At 37.3% G+C, this 17,189-nt stretch overlaps 2 protein-coding genes across 13 annotated transcripts in view; both read right to left on the bottom strand.

The window, feature by feature from the left end:
- Positions 1-17,189, bottom strand: part of LOC126914578 (serine/threonine-protein phosphatase 2B catalytic subunit 2-like) — a 237,144-nt gene that overhangs the window by 144,534 nt on the left and 75,421 nt on the right. For 5 of the 12 annotated variants that reach the window (XM_050718689.1, XM_050718691.1, XM_050718690.1 and 2 more), the window contains exons 1-2: positions 9,640-9,946; positions 6,627-6,830 (exon numbers count right to left, since the gene is read on the bottom strand). In XM_050718689.1, the coding sequence (XP_050574646.1) occupies positions 6,627-6,830; positions 9,640-9,877 (442 nt within the window). In that variant the 5' untranslated portion in view covers positions 9,878-9,946. The other 7 variants (XM_050718695.1, XM_050718696.1, XM_050718698.1 and 4 more) reach the window with 4 other exon arrangements.
- Positions 13,061-15,978, bottom strand: LOC126914613 (uncharacterized). The gene is made up of 2 exons (XM_050718775.1): positions 15,248-15,978; positions 13,061-14,024 (listed from the first exon to the last, which is right to left on the bottom strand). Exons 1-2 carry the CDS (start codon positions 15,654-15,656, stop codon positions 13,969-13,971), a joined length of 465 nt encoding a protein of 154 aa, XP_050574732.1. The 5' UTR covers positions 15,657-15,978; the 3' UTR covers positions 13,061-13,968.

Genomic DNA, 17,189 nt, shown 5'->3' with positions numbered 1-17,189 from the left:
ATCCTAGCCGAAGCACCAAGCCGTGCTTTTCACATCACATTTCCGCGAATCTTCCGCAAAATCAGCTCAAAGAAATTTGTCCGCCAGAGAATCGCTCATTCTTCCAAGGCAACGTCCTTCAACTCTATTTCTCTCGCTATATCCACCGGCTGCTGCGCCCGCGTTGCGTCTATAATTCATCTTCGCTACCCTGCACACCCTCGTGCTTCCGTTTTCTTTCACCATTTCACTCCACGTTCGACAACGAACCAACCCACGCAAAACGCAATTTCTCTTGCCAGTCGCCTGTTGTTCCCTTTTTTCCATCTCGGTCGCAACGTGTGCACCAAAACGCGTCCGGGATGATTAAGAGCACATTCACGGATACGTAGACAGATACAAATACAAAGGTAAATTTCGCGATAGAAATAAGAAAAAAAAACGTTGGTTGTTCTTGATGGCTGGCTTTAAGTTCGTCCAACTGACCTGACATCTTGGCTGTTCTACTTGAAGTTGATTGATATTAAACGTCGTTTATGTAAATTTGCTTAGGACGAGGTTTGTTCACGCGAGGGTCACATTGATTCGCAAAATAGGATTGTTTCTGGACAAGAATCGATTCAAGATTGAAATTTCTAGAATCTAGAAAATTTGATTTTTTACCACTCATATTTTATATGCTAAGTGCGTTCTTTAATCTGGCTTCCGGAATTTCTAATTATTATTCAGCTCTCGTGTTAATATGACACGGTATTTGCAAGATATTTCTAAGATATTTAGAAAATAGCGACAGATTTATAAAAAGTATATTCGCTTGATTATTATTACTTTCTATTCTTCTTCGTGAACGACGCGAACAATATTACACCTGAACGTACAGAAATATTATCCTCTTACCGGTTTACTTTGTATCAATTTACTGCGTGTACCTATCTCGATTTATTTTGTATCGCTTTAAGGCCAAGAAACAAATTACATTGAAAAAATAGATGTTATCTATCATAAAAGATGGAAGTACATGGAACCATATGAAGCTTTGAATGGACAATTTGCTGGATGAATTAGAATAATTAAAAACATGAAAATTCAAGACCACCGCACATTGAAACGCGATAATACAGAAAATTACAGAACAATTCTATTTTTTTAATTTCCTTTTTCCATAACATGGATGTTGTCGAGATTCTGTCAACAATCTCGAAGAAATGATAGAATCGATTGCTTTCACAGGGGATATTTCGAGTCGAAGGCACCGTTCCAAAGTGGTTCTCGATCGATTGCTGAACGACAAAGGCCACAGGCAGAAGTTGGAAGCTCTCTCTTCGACCGAGTTTATTTTACGTCACTTCCAGCTTTCTAACAGTTGCGAAGATTCTCGTCTTCCAAAACATTTAATTTGACGTTCCAGCTTGAAAAACAGCTTTCAACGGAGTATTCCTGCGGTGGAAGTAACTGTAGTTCATTTAACGCAGTATCTGGAGTGACGAACCGTGTCCCAGCCAAGTGCTATGAGATTTTCTTGATCCTGATTTTCTTAATAAACAAGACGCAAGAAATTTTATTGTCACTCCCTTTACCGACTTTAGAAACGGTCACATCTATGAAATAAGATTATACCAGTCTCTTCCGTCAATCTCCTCGACAAGATACTAGTTTTTCGTAAAACTTTCACGAATTACTGTTACGTAAAATATCATAATTATTGTATGATATATTGGACGATTAAAACATGAAATATCTGATTGCGAAGGAACAATTACTATTAATGGAACATAGAATCTAATATTAAAATACGATTCGTAGGAAATTCGTAAAAAATTCACGAAGAATTCAGCACAAGGTAAAGAACTATCAATATCTTAGTTATCCATGTCGAAGAAAACGAAGAGAAAGAGAAAAAGAAGAACGGGAAGCAGATGGAGGATTAATGGTGATTGTCGACGAAAGACAATAATACAGTAACTTCCTGGTAAATTATCGAAGAACGACGAAATATTTAACTACGAAGAAACAAACAACGAAACAATGAATCTGCAAAAAGGAAAACCCGATTAAACGCGAAAATTCCTTTAAAAATTCACAACAGATATCCTGAAAGAGTAAAGTATCCTCGATATTTTTATCCTCATTTCTATCTCTCTCAACCTTCCAAGAAGAAAAAATAAATAAATAAAAAGAAGAGAAGGTAGTACATTGATCCTAAACGTCGAGAAAATGCAACAATATACAAAATATTCAAACGTAAATCTTTGTACGAAAACAAAATTTTTGTAATTCCTAAAAGAATTCGCAAGGGACTACCCTATCACACCGAATTAAAGAGCTACTCAGCTGTTTCTCGTCAGAAAGAAGAAAAAGAGCGGAGAAAAAAGGAGATTCTCATTTCTATCTCTCTCAACCTTCCAAGAAGAAAAAATAAATAAATAAAAAGAAGAGAAGGTAGTACATTAATCCTAAACGTCGACAAAATGCAACAATATACAAAATATTCAATATAAAAATATTCGAAAGTAAATCTTTGTACGAAAACAAAATTTTTGTAATTCCTAAAAGAATTCGCAAGAAACTACCCTATCATACCGAATTAGAGAGCTACTCCGCTGTTTCTCGTCAGAAAGAAGAAAAAGAGCGGAGAAAAAAAGGAGAAGGACAACGACGAGATGATAGCGGATTAATCGTAAACGATAGAAGTCGCGTCGTCGTCTCGTCGACGAAAGGTAATAACAACCCCTTTTGGAAGATGTGGTCGTCGTCGCCTGGAAGGCGGGAGGCTGCACGAGGGCGTGCAGCGGAGGGATGAAGGACAGAATCGAATCGATTCGAGTTATTGTGTTCTGGCGTGTATTGTGTCTGCAGAACAATCGCAGACACCGTGAAGACGACCGTGATGGAACTAATTGATGCGCGTAATTGAGGATTCGCGACGTGGGCAGGGGGTGTGTGTGTCGTCGCGTCGGGGCTGTTGCTTTCATTTTGTTCCCCCTAGGGAACACGTCTGTCCTATTGTCGGACGCCATCCATCGTGAAGAATCGAAATTAAGGGGGATTCTGGGTGGATAGCTTTGAAAACTGAAAGAATCGATGCGTAAATTTATTTTGATATATAACAGCATTTTTCGTGTGAAATACCGTTTCTCGTGTATCGCGAAGAATGAAAATAGAGGCGAAAATGAACGGAATTGTTAAAAATGGACTGTTTTAGTTGAACTATGGTGGACTAATTTTTATCTTGTTTCTATTGAAAAATTTTAATTCATTCGAAATTCAGAAATTGTTCAAAGTTGCCCTCTTTAACGGATAGGTTTAATTTTGCTCTGCTTGTTTTTCGGTTCAAAGAAATATTATTTAAGGAACGCGGTTGTTGACCGCTCGACCCAATTAATCCAGCCATTATCCGTCGGCACGTAGATCCGCGAAAATGGAGAAGAACACGAGAGGAAAGGTGCGAAAGAACCTACTTCAAAGGTTCGAGTGGATGGTTTTGCGGCAGTTCCGCCCAAGTGCGTTTTTCCAAGGATCGACGAGGAGAAAGGGGCGGAAAGGAAGAGAAAAATGGAGAAGAATGGTTGACTAGTGAGAGGAGAAACTCAAGAAAGGAAGAACGGGGAAGATTCGGTCCGTTGACTGGTGCTGATTTCGCGAAAAAGAGAGAAATGACTACTCGGAGAAAATACAAAAGAAAACGAGTTCAGTAAGCGAACAGAGAGAAGTTTTTGAGACAAAATTAAAGGAAAGAGCCGAAGAATGAAGGTAAAGGGGGGGGGGGGGGAAACGCGTGAAATCAGAGAGATGAGGTAGAAGAAAATAAAAAGTTAAAAAAGGTTGAAGTCGAAATTGAAGAGGAAGTTGTAAGAAAGAAGGAAGAGGATGATATGCAAGATGTTGGAGGATTATGCTTTTTACCTGCTGCAGAACTAATAGAACATGGCAAACTGGAACTAATTAACGAGGGATATTGCTCAAAGGGGCATACATATTTACTGGAAAAATCCCGATTCTCGTGTTTACTGAGAGTTTTACCCTCGTTGCTTTATATCTGAGCTTGGACATTTTGTTTGGATATTTTTCTTCCCTTTAAATTATCCTTTTTTACCAGTTTATTGCTTGTTGTTGTATTTTTAATTTTTAACGACTCAAAGGAGGTCTTAATCGTCTTGATTCGGTTAATTTTCTTGCAATTAATACGAAAAACCGACAAGCGAAAGCGTAAAAATTCGCATTTCCAAGCCTGGAGAATTCCAATATTGGCAATTTTTTGAGAATTAAAAAAAAGAACCTTGCGATTCTATACGCTTCAATCTTTAAATTTGGATTTCCATGGATACCAGTTTGCAAAATTCCCAATTCCGTACGCTTTAGTCTCGGAAACTCTCGATTTCATACGAGCCAATTTCGAAAATCGCATTTCTACGTGCTCCAATTTTCAAAACGTAATTCTATAGGCGTGCATCTCCAGAAATTGCAATTCCACTGGCGCCAATTTCCAAAATTCCCAGTTCCACGCGCACCGTTTCAAGAATCTCGCCATTTCGTGTAAACTCAACCACCAATCTGTATCTGCAACGTTCAATTGCAGTGGCGTGATACTCGATCCAAGTATCAACAGCAGCCAGACAGAGAGGAAAAAAAAGAGGAAGAAGAGGGAAGAAAGGCAGGACGAGAAGAGGCAAAGTAAAGAGAGAGGCTCGACGTCGCGTTAAAACAGAGAAACGCGTCAGCAGGCAGGCCTCGACGCTTCGAGGCCTCGCTTTTCTATCTTGTCGAGGGTTTAAGGCCGGTTCACACGAGCGGAATCGATCAGGCTACCCTTATTGGATCAGACGAAACGAACCGCTCAACCGTGCATCCGTCGCACGCGGCACTAACTTGTTCGTTCTACGTATATACAGGGTGTGACAAAATATTAGTGTGCCACGAAAAAGCAATAATGTTACAAACACTGTTCTTTATTTACAAATACCATTAACTATGTCATCTTCTGGCGATGGGCTGTCGTACGGAAATAAATCATTTTCTTCTTAAGAATTGAACGTCCATCGCGTATTTATACAGGGTATTCCAAGTTTAACATTTATTCTGCCCCTTGTGTCAATTTGACATATTTTCTCAGTGAAAGATTCTATTATACTCATTCATTTGTACAAACATTTTTCTAAATCTTTCTGACTTTTATTCTTTTCGCATGAATAGCATATATTTGTTATTTTTATGGACAAAAAATACCTTTAGGGCTGTAAATGACATTTGTTATGAAAACGTTGTTGGGTATCAATTTGACCTATATAACTTTGACGTTTTATCAAGCCCTTTGGCAGTTAGTATATTGCCGTGTAATTTTGCTATTACACGACAATTATACTCTCGATGTACTACCCTTCCAGGATATATATATATAGTCGTCTATAACCTTGAAAGTTAGCATAAACTTGAGAGAAGAAGAATGTAAATGTTCGCAGCGCATACTGTGACAAGTGTAAAACAACTTTACGGTCATCTCACAGATTTATTCCTTGTAAAGAATGCGAAATCTCAATGGTTTAAATCTCTATCTTTTTTATACTCGATAAGAGAATTCACATTATGTTACATATTTACATATGATATGTACAGATTGAAATGCGAAACCGAGGGGCGGATAAGGATCAAAAACCATCAAATTCCATAAACCATTCCAATTCCAAAAACCATCAGTATGTTCCATAAGTAGAAACAAGAGACAGATTGTACGAACACAGATCCGTAAACGTTTAGAAAAGACTTATAAAAGACAAAAATGTAAAACCTAAAGGCAAGGGACGAACGTTATCGTGAAAGACGATTTGGGATCACGAGATCTGACACCGTTAGACTTTTATCTGCGGAGAACAGAAAAAGTGAACTGTGTATCGTACAAGAACCGGTTCACGGGAAAAACTAACAAAAAGGATTAATGGCGCATTCATTGAACTAAAGCAAGATAAACATGAAATTCGGAGAGCGATAAGCTCAATCTGTTCGTACGACGTTAAGCTTGCGTTCGAAACGGTGGACGGTACTTTGAAATGGAAAAATAAATCGATTTTGTTTTCAGCGTAATAACGCGTGCTACGGCGGACGTATGTTCGTACATGTCTTTCTCTTATTTCTACTCATCGTACAACATGTTGTCGTTCAAACTTGGGACAGCCTGTATAACGAAATTAAGAAATTCATAAAAAGTAAAATTAATCTGTTTGGCTTCCGAAAGGTACAGATATCCTCTACATATTTCGCGACACTCTGTATATACATATGAAGGACAAGATGGTAGCACGAAGTCGATACTTCGCTTCGTTCACGATGTCGCGATCGTTCTCATGTAAACGCATACCGAAGCCGTGGAATCGGTGGTCTTTCTCGCCGCGCGTAACTGTGTCAAGTGCCTTTCATGTTTTTCCCTCTAACGTGCCGCTATATAACGCGTCCTTTCCTGCGACTCGATTCTTCGAAAGGTTCTCCAGAGTTGCTATTCTCTTTCTTTTCTTTTTTTCCTTCTTTGCTTTCTTTTTTTGGATTGGTTTGGCGAAGTAGATTTGATCGATACACGTTTCACGGGGGATTGAAATTGACGTTGCGGGATAGAGGGCAATGTAAAAATGTTCTGAAATAAAAAGAAGAAGAGGACTCACCGGTGACTGGAGCTTCAATATCGATCATAGTCTTCTCTGAGCGAAGAAGGGCTGCTCCATCGTTGACTATACGAAGAGCCGCTGCCTCGTCGATTCTACCTTCCAGGATAAAGTGTTGCTTGAGGACTTCCGGCCGTGGCCGATCCGTTCGCGGGTCGAACACATCAGCCACTGTCAATTTGTGCGACGGCGGAAAGGGCACATCTGTTAATAAAAACAACAAATTCTAGTTAGAATATGAATGCTTGCTGTTAACGTGGTTAATGTTGTTAACTCAGTACGCTGTTTTATTTTCTCTAGTTATAGGACGAAGTGTTGCTAACTTGGTGCATTGTTTTATTTCCTCCCAGTTACGAGAATCATTTTTGCTCATTGAGGTAAGAAGAAACTATATGTAACTAGATGAAATAGAATATAAACACAGAAAAATTACCATTTCTATGAACTCATCGAGAAAGTAGCGACAAGTTTTTCGATGTTTTAAACAATTCGTAAAAACCTTGTTCATCGATTCTCTGCAGCTTCTAATTTTCAGTTAGAGATTGAAGGCAAGAAATCGATGTACAATTGTTCGTGCATATTTAATTCATCCCTCGATATCCTAAAAAATTGTTAAAAATCATATCTGCCAAATGTCTCGAACCCATAATTATAAAAATTAAAAAGAATCCAACGATATTCTACATCGATACGACCATTATCACCAGCTAGTTTTCCAAATCGTCGACCTTTCCCCTCGGAACAAACAATCGAACCACGCATATGTATATATACATACACACGTATATCTCTGAAACAAGGTGAAACGTAGCGAAATCTCGAATCCCGAGATCAAGGACTCACGTTCGTATCGCGAAGTCGAAGCAGCTCAACCGGTATCCATTCCAGAAATTATACCAGCTTATCGTAACCACGCATCTGACACAGTTTCCGGAAAAAAGCACACGGGTAATCTGCTAGTATCTCTCGAACGAACATTTCGTACGGATTACCAAGCTAAAATCCACGCTGATTCGATCTCTCTCCTATTATTTTCTATTGTACGTTAAATTTGTATTGCGCTTATATCAGTCAGCTGCACTATCGCTCGTGTTTGCACTCTGCGAGAGTTTAATTTAATTGCAAAATTACGGACAAACCAAACTGTTATCGTTCATAAGACGTTCTTAATAATTTAATTAATTTTACGACAACTAAAATAAGATCAAATGAAAAATGTGACCTCTCGTGTTCTCCTCTATAATCTTCAACTAATAAAATACATTACTGACATGTTTCTTTAATATACATTCTCAACGTACAATCTATTGACTCCACAAATGTCACTATCGTGTGCGCTGACACAGTGTCTCTTTTCAAGTAAAATACGTCAGCGTCATTCAGACGAGATCGTAGTTTACTGCTGTTGAGGTTATTAGATGTATGAACAGAGGAACGCGTGGATAAATTGTAAAGTAGAAAATATATTTTAATACAGAAGTGTAAGTACAAGTAGAGATATAATTTGAGCTGGTCCACATCCGCACGCTGGCAGTGTTACCCTATAATTGAAAACCCCGAAGCCATCGTCGCCTGTCTACTGTTTATGGTCTACCTTCGTCCCAGTCTATTGTCTATACGCTGTCGATGGCTTCGGTGCTTGAGAAAACTAAAAAGACCAGATGTAGAGTTTTCTTGGAAGTGGTGACCACTTCAACAATTGCTAAAGAAAGTTCATCGTACGATCTTCCGTCAATTTAACTGTGTTAATCGCGCAATAACAAACGTCGAGAAATTTTGTGACTCGATAGACTTTTCTCTCTTCACTATACTCCTTTTGGTATAACGTAATATTAATTAATAGAGCACTGTCATTCATGAATGACTTGTAACCGAATTGTACGTTAAAGAGTTATATATCCGATAATAATAGTAACAAAAATAAGAAAATAATAAATATCACTCCCAATTATTAATTCATGTTCATTAATTGAACATAATACATAAAATTAACACATTGTTATTAGAAGTTCTGCGGAGTGTCCGCATGCTTATGAACGACAGTGTGCTATTCGTGGTAATTAACTATTGGCAAATATTGACCGAGGCAGTAGCAAACGTTATCTGGTATAATCAACCTGTTATCTTTCCAATTAATGCTTCGCATATATTTTGTTCGCGGCCTCTCTTTCTTCGTGGATGATTTATAGGTTAGTTGGCTTATCGCCGGCCATTGTAAATTGCTGTTTGCCGGTCGACGAAGAAAGAGAAACCGCGGTGGCACGTTGGATCGCACGCCAACCATAATCCCGTTTTTCTATCGATAGCATCGCATGCGTTTTACGGAGATAAATCGATGCGGCTATTCGTTCTGTCTTTACGAGCCTCGTGACACCATCGAGAATTTATAATGAATACTCTGACCCGCTGCTTTGATAAACTTCGTGCTGCGTTTTATATATATCCGCAGAAGATAATTTTGAGAAGATATCGAGTTAAAAAATTGCAAGGTGTTAGTATTGAAACGAGGGAAAAAGTTTGATTTCAAACATTATGCTTTGTATCGTGCTTAAGATTTAAAAAATTTGATGTTTGATTTATAATTAGTATTTTGTAAGAAATGTATTATTTGTTATTTTTAGAAACTATCTTGGTAACACTGTATCTTCGACGTGTTAAACCTTTGGATTAGATTACTTAAAACATTCGCAGTCTGCCCAATGTTTGTTCACCTAATTGGATTATTCTGTCGATAGAAGCCACCTAAATAAATGAAGAATTTGTTACCATAATCAACTCGCTCCGTACCGACTCATGCAACTCCATATGCTGCAATTTCCGAGCACTGAATATGAATTCTCAAATTCTCCAATTTCTCTGCGCTTTGATTCTAATCTCAATAATTTCCAATTGCGTACCAATTTCTTTCATGTCAATTCCTAATTCTGCGATTCGCAATATAAATTTCAAATAAAAATGTTATACACAAATTTCTTCATCTTTTTCTACCACAAATCGGTACGATACGGATTACCTGGATTTCTCTCTTGCAATATCTTAGGTTCCCTCTTCTTAAATTTTATTCTCAGACATTCTTCCTTTTCGTAATACTCTGTCGATTTTAAATCACTGCCGTCATCTTTCTGCATCGACGAAGGCGGCATATTTTCCTTCTGCGCTTTCTCCGATTTCTCCTTATCACCTTCAGCATCCATCATTATCTGTGGCGAATTCCTTGATTTTCTGATCGAACGCATCCATTCTTTGTTCATCACTCTTCTCAGAAACGATTGGAAACAGGCCTCCCTCTTAAAAGTCTCGACCAAACCAAAATTTTCGAAAACTTCATCTTCTTCGTCAGGCAATGGATCACGATCTTTATGACTCGTGTCTGTCGGCAACTCTCGTTCACTTGAATCAGTAGAAAAATCCTTTGTGTTGTCTACTTCACTGAGACGTTCGTTTAAACCAATGCTCCCACGAGAGCTGACTGAATAATAAACGCTCGCAACATTATCTTCACCGCTTTTATTCGAATCTTCAGTACACTTGTCACTAGCATATGATTTCGAATCTCTTTGATCATCATTTGTATCTTCTTTCGGACTCGTCAAGGAATCAACCGAGCCAGACGATTTCTGTTCAGGAACTATCGAAAAATCTACGGGGCCATTAGAACTTTCGTGATCACCAATTGTATCAAAAGAATCTACCAATTTGTAAGTGTCAGTATCCCTCTCTTCGATCTGCATATCAAAATTCGCTGATAGCTCTGAATAGGACCCAGCGCGTGTTAACTCGTCCGTCATCGATTGAGATCTATCCAATCTTTTGATATACTCTTCGGATATAACGTCATCGTCGATTTTAGGACTGTTTGAAATATCGGATTCGGAGCAACTTTTTTTCAGAAAAATGTCTCTATTAGGAGATACAATATCTTCGTCTTTACGAGTTCCGTTTGGAGACATGATGCTTCCTTCTTCTTTGGAAATACTTTGGAAATAATCTTCTTCATCCACGATCATCTCTTCGACCATTTTAACCTTCAAATTCGCTTCTCTTTGACCCTCATCCAAATCATCCAAAGAAATCCTAGACAAGATCTTACTAACAAGATCGTCCTCTCTCTTCTCTTCAGGATTCTGTTTACACGCCAAGTAGTTATTGTTATTAAATTTGGTAAAATCTTTAGATTTGTTCAAATTAATAATACTCATATAGCTATCGAACACCATCTCTTTCTGCTCGTAGCTCACAGAATCTCCCAAGTAAGCGTTTATAGCCTCCCTAAATTTCTCTTCTTCTATCAATACATTCGTTTCCAACTTCGCGCTACTCTCTTTGTCACTAACGTTGCATCCCATATCTCTATTAAACGACAAGAATTCAGAAAACGCTCCAGAGATGTTGTGCAAACCATGTGATAAGAATGATAGTTCATCGTTATGACGAACTGGCTCACATTCCAGGGGACACTCGATTAACGGAGGTGAATCAGTTTCAACCTGGAGAGAGCTACCCACGCTTGACTGCGGTGAATCAATTTCTTTCGGAGGTAGGATATCCACGAAGAACTTTCGATTCTTCTTCAAACGGCGACTTAAAAGCGGACTCAAGGTCATTTCGCTCTTCCTTTCAACTAAATTCTCCCTGTTTAATCCCCAATTTTCCATCCGGCGACGTTCAAGTTCTTTGGCTAGCATCGTCTTCAACGTTTCGTCGTCGATACTGTAGCTGCCGTGAACTGCACTATATCGTTCTTCAGAAATCGATAAACGCGTATTGATATGCATTTCTAACATCTTCATCAGATCAGGTCCACTACAGGTGGGTAGCTTGGTGTCTTTGCTCGAGAATGACTCGGAAGATTCAGTGGGAGATAGTTTAACAGGAGTAGGAAAGGGTACCCTGGGTGCCACGGGCGTCTTCACTCGCAACTGCCTCAACTTTTCTATAAGACTATTCATGCTAGGACTCGATCCTGTATAAAATTTCGAAGGCGTCGGGTTTGGAGTGTTGTATCTGTCGGGTGGAGACAAATCCGGTGAGTCGGGGGAATCCACGGGCAAACGGTAGGTCTCGTTACGTTTTTCTTCAGACATCTTGAGTCTTGGTTGTTCGATTGTTTCTTCTTTTATTTTGATTGATTACTATTTATAATATCGATAATTATCTATTACTTATATATTATTAATCATATATTGTTTGAACAGCCTCTGTTATTTATTGATATTTCTATTATTGTTCCATCACGTTCTTTCCTTTTAGACGTCTTAAATAATAACAATAAATCTCTAGTCTTAAATACAGACCCTTATATGTATTACTCCGTGGAATTATTTATTATTTGTTAGCTATTATTCGTCTCGCAAAGTGAAAGTGATCCTTCTATTGACAGAAAGGTCGGACGAAATTCGGTTGAAGAGTATCACGGACCTCGTACGAACCAATCGTTAACGGTTTCTACGCGCACGCTGAGACAACAAAACTCCTTTGTTTCTTTTGCAAGTACAGTCTCAGCGACAATACACGACGATGCGCATACGAAACCAGTCACTTACATCTAAGGCACGTCGCGAACGAACGAATTCTAGAACCGATAGAAAGATCAGCCACGCTGATAATACGAAATAGTACTAAACAGTGAAAAGCGTTGGGAAAGAACGGTTGACGATTTCAGTTAAGACGGTTAAAATGGGTTGGGAGAACATTTACATCAACGTTGGAGTCCGATTTGAATTGGTGTTCCGATCGGCCAATGGAAATTTCTTTTCCTTGTCGCTGTTAATTGATTGGAGAACGTTACCGATGTTCCTTTAATTTTGTTGGTTAACGTTTACCTCGCTCCAAACGGAGAGTTTTAATTAACGTCGATTGGTTACAAAAGATTATGTTTTCGACTTTTTTTATTATTCGTTGTGTATTTACTCGTTGACGGATAGCTAGTTTCTTTGTGCTGTGAGACGATCGTTGATCCTTATTGCTCCTAATTTGTTTGACAAAGTTTGCTGATATTTTTTCCAGATGTAAAATGATTGTTAATATTCCAGTTGATCATTTCTTCGACATCATTCAAGAATGCGATTCTTTGATTGTTTTAAGTATTTCGAGGAGAAATTTATTTGGCTCTTGTAACGGTTTAGCCTAACAGATGTCACAGATACGTTTTTACTAAAAACCTTCTAGAAGGTTATCTTCTTTCTTTTTAAAAAAAAGCAGTCTATAAATTATATAAAGGAAGATTTGTAAATATCTATTTGTCATATATTATCATATATAATGCCACTTGATTGAGGTAGAAATAAAAAATTGTTTGGAACCAAACTACAAGTATTTTTACAACTACATATATATTCTTTCTAAGGAAGAGTTTAATTATATTGAAACAACACTGAACCAGATATATCCATCTCATTAAACAAGCCAGGTTTTCCAGAATGAAAAAGTCAGAATTACAAAAGTCGCAGAAAATTTATTAAAATCATACACAATGTCATAAATCATCTTTATTATTCAATATCTTCCGTTGCCAAGATCTTGCTCAGAAAAACTTACTTAATTTTCATTCCATCGCCATATCTCGTTAACTTCATCGTGACAACTTTATTATCGAGTTAGTTGTGAATTGGCGGACAATCGCAATGTGTAAATAAATCAACCATTGACCAATGCCTGACCAATCGGTGAGAAAATAGCACAAGCGCGAATATTTTTCTAAAACCGGCATATAAATTTAAATACACGATATCCGTATTTATTCGGGCAATTTTGCTATAGATTCACAAATATTGATGAATACGTATGATAATATGTCTTTATTATATTTAAGAATTTAACGCTAGAAATACCAGAAATTCTTTTTCCCGATATTTCTCTTCAGCGTATTTTTGTTATAACTTAAAAACAACTAATGAAAAATAATAAAACGGTTCACTATTACTTTAAGCAAAACAAAGAAGAATACATGTTTCTGCTGAGAAAACAAAAACGCGAATAAATATACCTATTATAATGTAAATAATAATGCTTATATTCCGATAACTCTAGCCAAAATAACATTAGTTTTCTCAAATTAAAGTATGTATACCTGTAAGATTTTTCGTCTGAACCCCGCAAATAGTTTTAACCGTATACTGAAAAATCAGCTCGTGTTGCATCGTATTTCCAGGTTTCACAATATCGTTTCCCGATGAAACAACCAAAAGATGGAATTAAAATATAAATTTGCTCGCGTCCCACGTTTGCGGGGATTATCCGATAAAACAGCGGTAGATTCTTGAACAGTTTGTTTCCTCTTCGATGATTTTATTCCGCTGATCGTAGAACGACAGTAGCTTTCAAGTCCCTTCGTAGTTCGCTTCTAGTCTGATATTATATTGCCGTTTACATCTTTCTTCAAACCGTTCATCGTCGATTCTGCGAAGCGAAGATACATTTTTATTTTTTTACTTTGTTTGAAAAAGTAGAAGGTTCAAGGATCGTGGAAATATTTGTCTTATAATTTGCTAGTCTCGAAAGCACTATAACTGGAGATAAAAATGCAGCTCATGGTTATGATAGTATATTCTAGATAAGCTGGTAGCAACGAAGAAAGGAAACGATGATGAAGTTTACCGAAGAACTTCAGATAGCAAAAGGAATGGAAACAGAATGTTAAAGGTATCATCGTAATATCACAAATCTACCCTCAGAATCTACATGTCCATTTCTTTCAAATCTTTTGTATATATATATATACACAAAATGTATGAACCTAACTTTAAAACCTACACCTCTAATTTCTTCTCTATGCCAATATTATTATTAACATGCAACAATCAGAATATTCGATTAAACGAAATAATCAAATAATCTTGCAATATTATGTTCTTCTGTAACGTATTATCCATAACACATAAACCTACGTCACTTCAAAGATAAACCTTGCTACACAACGATCAACACTTGCTACGCCAATATGCAATTGAAATGACAACGAAATTCATTTCGAACATCTATTCACAATGCACCGTTGTCCACATTGTATTATATCAACCACAAAACCTACATCTATTATACATATCTCTTTCATACCATGTATCACTTTAATCACGTAACATTCAAACTCTCATAAACTAGATAAACTTATTATTCAAACAAAAGAAAAATTAAAAAGAAATTCTATCAAGTCAAACGCTTGTTGTTGCAATTTTCAATTAAGATGACAATCAAATACGTTCCAAACGTCTATTTACAACTTATTGTCGTCCACAATATATCACATTAATTACAAAAGTTACATTTATTATACATTCCTTCACCACCCTATATAACAACCTGATCATGTAACATTCAAACTTTCACAAATTAGACAAACTTATCATTGAAATAAAAACAAAATTAAGAAGAAATTCAAGTCGAACACACTTGCAGTTCCAATTTTCCATTAAAATGACAACCAAACACATTTCAAGCATCTATTCACAACGCATTGTTGTCCACAATGTATCGTATTAATTACAATAGCACATAATACTACACAATACCATACAATACAATATACCAATCTGACCACGTGGCATTCAAACTCTGGAAGACCAAATGAAACTATTATGCAAACGGGAACAAAATTAAAAAAGAATTGTGTCAAGTCAAACAACCCATGGAACTCGCTCCTCGTTTTCTCAACTCCAGCGTCCTCTTCAGCTTGCCCATTATGGTGGTCCTACATGTGTACCTTGTTCCCTCCTCCTGGCCCATATCAAAGAACGCCTTTATAGTGGAAAATCTTCCCATGCTCGACTCCTGCGACACTCCACTTCTATTCCCAGTTTCAGCGATTCTTAGCGGAGACATTGAATTTTGTGAAGCTCGATTAACTCTGTGCAAGCTCTGACGAACAGCTACGTATAAGTTATCGTCGCGATCGACCAAAGGGGCGTCCAAAGTTCTCCACGGTTTTCGACATTGGTCCTTCTCCTCTGTTTGTTCCTCCTCTTCTCTATTCTCCGTTTCAGTCTTTTTCTTCAACAACGATGAAGAATCGTAGCGCACGTTGTTCGATGACATGACACGATGCAAACTTTCACCATACAAACATCAATATGAATATGAGAAGCGTAACTTTCGCTTTTGGTTCGGTCGAGTTTGAAGATGTTGGAAGATTCGTCGTTTGCAACGTAGATAAAATAACGACGGCACAGTGAAGTTGTTGCGTATTGAAACGGTGAGTTAATTGGTCGAGCACAGTGGTTTGCGTTGGTTCGTGGTTGGTTGTGGCGTGTATGGCAACTCGTGGTTAATTGGTGTAGACAGACGAGTTGGATTGTAATTGGATAGTTTGGTTATCTGCGATTGGCTAGCTCTTTCATTTCTACGATAAACTACTCTCGCTTTTTGTCTTTAATATCGAATTACCTTTACGATTTATATTATGCTGCTTTTTTTCCATTACCAAATTCACTGGAAATACGTACATAATAAACTGGTTTGGCTGTTTGTCTGATACCGAGGTACATTTAAGTAAGACAGTTGTAATTACAAAATTAATTAAAATTAATTTTAGCTTGAGATATCATCGATCATGTTATGTAGCTATAATTCAGAACTAAATATGCTATATTTAGATCAGTAGAATTAAAGCTGCATAAAATGCTGTGAATAGATAGTAGATAATTCCCAATATCAATCCTGAACTAATGCTGTACTAGCTAAATCACTAACAGAAATAAAATATTTTTCTCTATGCGATCTTCTTTTTTTGCACCAAGCTTCTTTTTTTACAACGCAAATTGTCCAATTTTTATCCGAATCTCTTATTAATTTTTATCTTTTCGTCCAACTTCTTTCCTCATAATACAAACGTTTCGGTGTTCATAAAAGTTCGCTGTTAATTAATTTTCTAAGGATTACTTGTTCTCCAGCAATCTAACCTGAATCGCGTCAAGGATTAAAATCTATTCAACTAAAACTAATTTGTCTTCATTAATTTTTAATTTCGTGATTATAGAAATTTCTAAAAAACTACAGTTAACGTGTTAAAATATATTCAGTGATAAATTGTAGGTTAGTTTTTCTAGTTCAAATCAAGTCATTAAGTACCAACCTGATTAAAACAAAGACACCAACGTTGACCAAAATTTCAAGTAAAACAAATCATCCGGAGGCAGAGGGAGGATATCTTATCTAACCGATTGCTTAAAACTGGCCAACTTTTTATTTCTCCCGCGATCTTCGCGGGAGATACCGAAAGCACGATGAAACTTTTCAGATTAGAATAGTATCGTCTCGAAAGGCTCGGCAGCCGCTGTTCCTGGTCAAAAAAATTATATAAAATTCGAAGGCAAGATACAGCGCACCGCCCATACGCTTTAACAGACTAGAAACGTTGCAACACTATTTCGCTACTGTTTTCGAGAACTATGTTCCGCGTTGTATCTCATGAATAAGAATCATTCGAAACTTTAAAGAATCGTTTCATCTCTTTCAAAGGAAGTTTCCGGCGCAGCAGAACCGTTTTCTCGTGGGTTGCAGCGCGTGTCGAATTTCCATAAAGTCCTGTAGACGGTATTAAATTTCAATTTGTGAAAAGCTGCCTATTAA

Source organism: Bombus affinis, chromosome 3, assembly GCF_024516045.1.
Source record: "Bombus affinis isolate iyBomAffi1 chromosome 3, iyBomAffi1.2, whole genome shotgun sequence".
NCBI classification, from domain to species: Eukaryota; Metazoa; Arthropoda; class Insecta; order Hymenoptera; family Apidae; genus Bombus; species Bombus affinis.
The sequence above is the reverse complement of the archived record's forward strand: the minus strand, read 5'-3'. Positions and strand labels throughout refer to the sequence as shown.